Genomic DNA, 7758 nt, shown 5'->3' with positions numbered 1-7758 from the left:
TCTCTCTCTCTCTCTCTCTCTCTCTCTCTCTCTCTCTCTCTCTCTCTGTGTGTGTGTGTGTGTGTGTGTGCATGTGTCCCTCTTTCTGTGTGTGTGAGAGAAACAGAGACACGGTGAGAGATAGACAGAGACAAAGAGAGACAGAGTCAGACAGACAGACAGACAGACAGACAGACAGACAGATGAGACACAGAGAGACAGACAAAAGACAGAGAGAGACAGAAAGATATCCAGGCAAACCACTCAAGCGAGTCCCACGGGTCTCACAGCCTTACTCAGTCCTTGCCCACCTGCCCCTAAGGACCTTAGTACCTGTTCCTGGTGCGTGGTCCTGGGGTCGTCGGGTTCCAGAGAGTCCTCAGTGCAGCCGAGGTACCGCTGGTGTCTTCTCTGCTTTCCTCCACCAACAGCCTGCACAGCCAGCGAGAAAACTAAGTTATTACACAGCGTTGGAAGCCAGTGTGGCTGGCAGACTAGGCATGGCGCTCCAAACGTAACCAGAGCATCTTTGTGCACCCCAGCTCCCGGGATGGGTCCCTAATCTTAAAGTTAGGGAGGAAAAAACCCATAGGAGAAAACTGGGAGTGGAATGGGTGAGTCCTGGAGCCTGGCGGGAACCCTCTTCAGCAGGTTCCGCTCCGCAGCTTCCTTGCCCATAGTCGCACTATCTGGAGCCCTCCCAACCCCGACGTGTCGCCTTCCACTACATACCAAGCAATCCGGCCAAACGTCGCCTCTCTCAGACCCCCGAGCCCCACCCTCAAGGAGCTGCTTGGTCAAAAGTCTAAGAGTGGTCAGTCACCCAGATCTTTCCGGGGGTCCCCTGGAAGCAACGCCCAGAGAACAGCGTGGGCGCACGGGACCCTGCAGGTGGGGCGAGTTGAGGCCGGGGAATTACCTGGAGCGGGCGGGTGCGTCCGCCGGGCACCAGAGCAGACGCAGGAGGAGCAGCAGCATCAAGCTGCTTACCAGGGCGAACAGCGTGCCTCCCGGTCGCATCCTGAGCCACGGGAGTCCTCGCCGCCAAAGCTGCCGGGGCGAAGCGCAGCCCGGGCGGCACCGACTCGCCGCTCCGGTCACCGCCGCCGCCGCCGCCGCCACCGCGGCCGCTGCCACGCACACCCCCAGCGTTCAAAGGCGGTGGCGCGGGCCCGCACTCTGGGGGCTGCCCCGAGCCCAGCCTGCAACAGTGTTGCCAGGCACCGAGCCGAGGAAGCAGTGTCCCGGCTCGACCGCTTCTTCCAAACCAACCCCCGGCCGCCGAAGCTGGCGGTCCGCTAGCGGATGACGATCCTCTGAGCTCGCCGCCTGTCCTCCCGGAGGCGCTCGGTGCCGCTGCGGGCTCTGGTCGCTGCAGCCGCCGCTGCCTCTGCCTACTGCTGCCGCCGCCGCCGCGCGGGGTCACCTGAAGGTTGGGGTATGAGCGCTCAACTCCGCGCTGATTGGGCTCCAACTTTTCAGCTGCTCTCACCTTCTCCTGAGTGCTCGCTTGGCCCCAAGCGACACACCCAATCACATTGAGACTCTCCTGCATAGCTGGGGCCCTGAGCTAGAACCTGGAGGACTTAAGAGAAGAGCAGAAAAGGCCCATTTCAAAAAAGTTTGCAAACTGAATTGCTCAGCTGGATCCTCCCACGTGCCTGAAAGCTGCCAGGGACTTGGTAACATTTGAGTAGACCTTGGCATTACATGGAAGTGGTCACCTTCCCAAGATGTAATGTGGACAGTTGACACCAAATTACCAGGAAATCTTCAAGGGCGACTAGTCCACCCACCTTTGGCCAGATTCATCCCTGGCTGCTTTAAAAACCTGTTTTATTGGGCATTTTCGTGTCCAGTACTTTGTGTTATTGATGAGCATGCGATTGAGTGACAGACTGACAGCTTATGTGTTCTTGTACCTTTGCCCGTGTGTATGTACACACACACACACACACACACACACACGGGGGGGGGGTCAGGAGCTTCCTTTCTCAATATTTAGTGAGGGGACAGCCAAAGGCCACTTAGCAGTCCACCAAGAACTGAACCTCATCATGAACCACACATTGCTGGAAATCTGATCTTTAACTCATTCAGCTCTTTAAAAATCCGTTGCTGTGTCATCCACCCAGGCTGTAACTACCGAGGACAAGGATGCTTCCTTCAGATCATATTGAAGAATATCTCACTTATTGGTTAGAATCGCATTTATTGATCAGAACCTCACTTGATGCAGAACTATGAGCCAATGATGAGATGCTATAATCTGGCTTTCCAATTATTCATTTAGAAAACTATCCTGACTCTTTTAACCTTAAGCTATCCTGTCCATGCATGGTCCATCATCTCCCCTAGTCCATAAGGTTAGGCAAGGCTTTCTCTGCTGTATCTGTAACTCTAGATCCCTGAAGTACATCACCAGAGCATAAACATCATTTGTCAAACAGGTACTTCCTTTGATTATTCGTTCTGCTTTTGAACAGCTGAGTTCCGAAAGCAACTTTAGTGCTCTATCATTTGGGGGGGAAACTTAATTTAAAATATCTAGAAGAGCTGGAGAAGGGGCTCTGTGGGTAAAGTGGAGTACTGGAACCCAGATTATAGCACCCACATAAACAGTTAGGTATCGAGGCCTGTAAATCTAGACAACACTAAGGTGGGGTGGGGAATGGGAGATCTCTAGGGCTCACTGCCCAGCCAATCTAAACAGGACTACTGAGAGACCTTACCTCATAAATACCATAGAGAGCAATAGCAGAAGACACCCATTGCTATTCTGTATTCCCCTGCCCTTAGCCAAATATTTAAGGATTTCTAGTTCCTGGTACCAATCTGTGTCTCCTGGAAAAGCACTTGGTTAAAACCAAACCAGAAGTTTGCAAATAGTTGATCAGTAAATGGCCAATGAAGTGAAACTACTTTCAAACAAATGTTAGTCTCAAAGAGAAGGAGGATCTGGAAGCAGAAAATGAATGTGACTATAGATATGTTTTATTTTCTACAGCTCACCACTGTCATGAAAATGTTACTAATCAAGAAAGAAAAAAGCTGCTATTCTTGCACAGCTGACATTTTTAGGGACTCAGTTGTTTATTCTGCATATGACACCAAGTAATGCGGCTACATTCTAACAGTGCTCAAAAAGTTGGCTCAGTGGATAATGAACTTGCTCTGAAAACCTAGCAACCTAAATTTGTTCCCTGAACTCACTGGGGGAAGGAAAGAGCCAACTGCTAAGGGTTGACCTCTGATGTCCATACACAGGAAATGGCACACATGCTCAGGCACACACAACGTGTGTGTGCACACACAGAGAATAACAAAATTATCCAAAATTTACAGAACAAAGGTTAACTAAAAGTAAAATGAAGTGGCGATACTATGCTACATAGTTAGAATTTACTCCCGCTCTTTGCATAAGTACAGCAGAATTATCCTTGACAGCAGAAGGGTTGCCTGGATTTGGAAGATATTCTGAATTGAATTTCCATGCAGACAACTCATACTAATAACAATCGGCAGAAAAGGAAGAGGACATTAGGTATCCACCAGGAAGCTGCAATTTCACCTAATTTACTAAAGTTTAATATTTCAACACAGCTGGGTTCAAGGCAACTGCAAGAGGCACCCCTGTGCTGGACTCCCTAAACACCCTTGCTGCAAATGGAGTTGCTTTCTATCATGCCCATGGCTATAGTCGGGGGACTTACAAAAGCCCATTTTAATTGGGAAACCAAGTGTGAATTTGCAATGGGAATTCAGAGCTGAGCCTTAAAATTTGACAGTGGGAACTTTACCGTAAGCCTCCTCATTTAAGTCTTGGGTTGGTAAGGTATTAACTAACTTGCTTACCCTTGAACGATAAGAAACTTACAGAAGCATTAAGTCATAAGTACTATTTATCAGTTGAAAACTGATACCAAAGAAGCAATCAACTTTCTGCTTTCAGGTTTGACTCCAAAGATCTCTGCCAGGTTAGATATGGAATATGGTAAGACCAGGAATCCAGACCCGAGCTCAAGCCTCTGTGCCAAACTAGTGTGTGAGCAGGCAGATCTCAGCATATCTGCCTGTTTTAGGCAGATAGTGGTTTTCAGAGGGTATCTTCTGGGATTTCCAGGTTTTTTATGTCTCAGAACAAGGAAGTGGACCAGGGATGTGTGACTAGTGGCAGAAAAAAAAAGACAGTCCTTTAAGAAAGGGAACATTTTGACAGCCATTGCAGTACATTGAGCTCCATAGAGACAGCGCCGGGGCAAGCAAGAGCCAGACGGGCACTGGGCGACTCTGTGCCTCTCAGAGGAAAATCAACTAAACATGGGCAAAGGAGATCCTAAAGAAGCCGAGAGGAAAAATGTCCTCATATGCATTCGTTGACCAAACCTGCCGGGAGGAGTACAAGAAGAAGCACCCAGATGCTTCTGTCAACTTCTCAGAGTTCTCCAAGAAGTGTTCAGAGAGGTGGAAGACTATGTCTGCTAAAGAAAAGGGGAAATTTGAAGATATGGCAAAGGCTGACAAGGCTCGTTATGAAAGAGAAATGAAAACCTACATCCCTCCCAAAAGGGAGACCAAAAGGAAGTTCAAGGACCCCAATGCACCCAAGAGGCCTCCTTCGGCCTTCTTCTTGTTCTGTTCTGAGTACCACCCAAAAATCAAAGGTGAGCATCCTGGCTTATCCATTAGTGATGTTGCAAAGAAGCTAGGAGAGATGTGGAACAACACTGCAGCGGATGACAAGCAGCCCTACGAGAAGAAGGCTGCCAAGCAGAAGGAGAAGTATGAGAAGGATATTGCTGCCTACAGAGCTAAAGGAAAACCTGATGCAGCGAAAAAGGGGGTAGTCAAGGCTGAAAAGAGCAAGAAAAAGAAGGAAGAGGAAGATGATGAGGAAGATGAAGAGGATGAGGAAGAGGCGGGAGAAGAGGAAGATGATGATGATGAATAAGTTGGTTCTAGCGCAGTTTTTTTTCTTGTCTATAAAGCATTTAACCCCCCTGTACACAACCCACTCCTTTTAAAAAAAAATTGAAATGTAAGGCTGTGTAAGATTTGTTTTTAAACTGTACAGTGTTTTTTTTTTTTTTTTTTTTTTAGTTAACACACTACCGAATGTGTCTTTAGATAATCCTGTCCTGGTGGTATTTTCAATAGCCACTAACCTTGCCTGGTACAGTCTGGGGGTTGTAAATTGGCATGGAAATTTAAAGCAGGTTCTTGTTGGTGCACAGCACAAATTAGTTATATATGGGGACAGTAGTTTGGTTTTTGTTTTTCTTTTCTTTTGGTTTTATTTTTGGGTTTTTTTTTTCCATTTTCAGTTGTCTCTGATGCAGTGTATACAAAGATAATTGTTGTTCTGTTAACTGAATACCACTCTGTAATTGCAAAAAAAAAAAAAATTTGCGGCTGTTTTGTTGACATTCTGAATGCTTCTAAGTGAATACAATTTAAAAAGAAAGGAAGAAAGAAAGAGAGAAAGAAAGGAAGGAAGGAAGGAAGGAAGGAAGGAAGGAAGGAAGGAAGGAAGGAAGGAAGGGAGGAAGGGAACATTTTGGGAGATCCCAGAACAGGACAAGTTGGAGGCTAAAGGGCTCTGGGTTACAAAAGATTCCCTGGTTTATGGGTCATTTACACAGCACCTGCCTTCTCCTGCATTTATTTACCTACCGTATTAATCAGGGTTCTTTAGAAAAGCCAATAAACCAGAGGTGCTCAGTCCACTAGACTGGATGGCTCAGCTGATCTTCATTACGTGCTGGAATCCCAGAGAAGTAGGGTCTAATACTGGTGAAGGCATGGACTTGCTAACAAGGTGAAAGCAAGGAGGCAAAGACCAAGAGCTTCCCTTTCCGTGTCCTTGCATAGGTTAACAGCAGAAGGCTTGGCTCAGATTACAGGTGAGTTTTGTCAGCTCAAATAGTCTGGATTAAAGGTTTGTCTTCGCAACTCAAGATCTCAATTAAAGCCACAATTTCCTACCTCAGAGATACAGATTAGGAGTGGCTCTTCCTACTTCATATTCATCAAAAATCCCTCATAGGGGTGTGCTCCATGGGGGTGGGGGTGGGGAGGTTAGTTAATTCTAGATGTAATCGAGTTCACAAATGTCTGTCTCTTGATAGTAGTAATAGGTTTCCAGTCTTTCCTTCTGTCTCTGGTTTTTTCATGTTAATTGTGTGTTTGTGTGTGTGTGTGTGTGCTTGTGTGTACATATATGGTGCATGCACAAATGTGCATGTAGGTGAAAGCCCTGCTATATACTCTCTGCCATATTTCTTTGAGACAGTTTATGACACAGTACTTTGAGGTAGATTGTCCCACCAGCAAACCCCAGTAATCCTCCTGTCTCAGGTCCCCATAGTGCTGGGGCCACAGGCACAGGGGTAGCCACACCCAGCTCTTTACCAGAGTGCTGGAGATCTGAACTCAGGTCCCCACGCTTGCACAGTTGTCACTGTTCTCCACAGAGGCACTGCCCCAGCTCTCATACATTCATTGTGATTCCCTTTCTCTGCCTCACTGTTCTGCCACATGGCCAGCATTGGCTTCTTATATAATCTTTACTATTCTTTATTTATTTTCCCCCTGAATGTTCTTACTTCAAGAAAATGACTTTAAAACGAAAGATTGGGGCATTTTTATATATTAAAAAATTGCTTGAATAATTGAAAATCTTCCAGAAACTTGAAAGTGTTTTTCTATTTGGGGCATATGGTTTTATATAATAGTAACAAGTGGTGTTCAGCAACAACAAAAAAGACAGACCTAGGAAAACTAGAGATATGCATGGCTTCCTTAGGCAAAGAGTTCAGAATTCAGGAAGATATTCAGAATTCAGGAAGATAGATACCAAATAGAACTGTCTAGACAATCTCTCTTTCTCTCTCTCTCTCTTTCTCTCTCTCTCTCTCTCTCTCTCTCTCTCTCTCTCTCTCTCTCTGTGTGTGTGTGTGTGAGATAGATAGATAGATAGATAGATAGATAGATAGATAGATAGAGATGGATAGATAGGTATAAAATATATTTATCTACATCTATTTAAACATCAGATAGATGGAGATATCTCTGTGGATATAGAACTCATCAATATAAGAGAAGGAATGGATGCTGTAATGGATAAAGATCCGATGCACCAGGGAACCCTCATTTACATGACATTTTCCCCTTTCTGTCTAGAAAGGAAAGTATCTGATGTCTCCAGACTGCCTGATTGGTTTTTGCAATATTAAAGATTTGTGAAAACGGCAGGACAATACCACATTCATAACATTAAAACTACTCCTTGGAGAGGAAATTCATAAGAATAGTATAACCAAGGCTGCATACTTTCAATAAGTCATAGGATATAAATAAAAGCAGAAATAATTTCAAGAAATCGATGACCTTGTATGAGGGACATATTTTCAGATATTTCTTATTGCATATTTTTGTCCACTACTAATTGAATATAAAATATAGAAAGAATTCTTTGAATAAAGCTGGTTTAACTTTAAGAGTAACTAAATTACACACAAAAATTAGGATCATCACTTACTTTACAGAGTATATTTTTAATGTAAAAACATTAAAATTCAAAAACATTACTCTCTGAAATCCATTTAAGAGACCATAAAAGACCAAAGAGAAATGGAAAAAGTTATTTAAAACTATTGGGCTGATGTACTTTCCCATTGTCCATTGTCCCTGTGTTTTATTTTAAAAATGGGCAAAAATTATACAATGGAAAAAAGAAAGCATCTTCAACAAATGGTGCTGGTCAAACTGGATATCTGC

The 7758-nt window shown here is 44.9% G+C and overlaps 1 protein-coding gene across 1 annotated transcript in view; it reads right to left on the bottom strand.

Moving 5' to 3' along the window:
- The window catches only part of St8sia6 (ST8 alpha-N-acetyl-neuraminide alpha-2,8-sialyltransferase 6), a 129943-nt gene extending 128944 nt beyond the window's left edge, over window positions 1–999 (bottom strand). The window contains exons 1-2 of the mRNA XM_028764791.1: window positions 899–999; window positions 313–411 (exon numbers count right to left, since the gene is read on the bottom strand). Of these exons, the coding sequence (XP_028620624.1) occupies window positions 313–411; window positions 899–999 (200 nt within the window). The remainder of the gene's footprint in view (window positions 1–312; window positions 412–898) is intronic.
- Window positions 1000–7758: the final 6759 nt, after the last annotated feature.

Source organism: Grammomys surdaster, unplaced genomic scaffold, assembly GCF_004785775.1.
Source record: "Grammomys surdaster isolate TR1022 unplaced genomic scaffold, NIH_TR_1.0 146, whole genome shotgun sequence".
Lineage (NCBI taxonomy): Eukaryota > Metazoa > Chordata > Mammalia > Rodentia > Muridae > Grammomys > Grammomys surdaster.
Note: the sequence above shows the minus strand (reverse complement) of the source record. Positions and strands in the feature narration are given on the sequence as shown.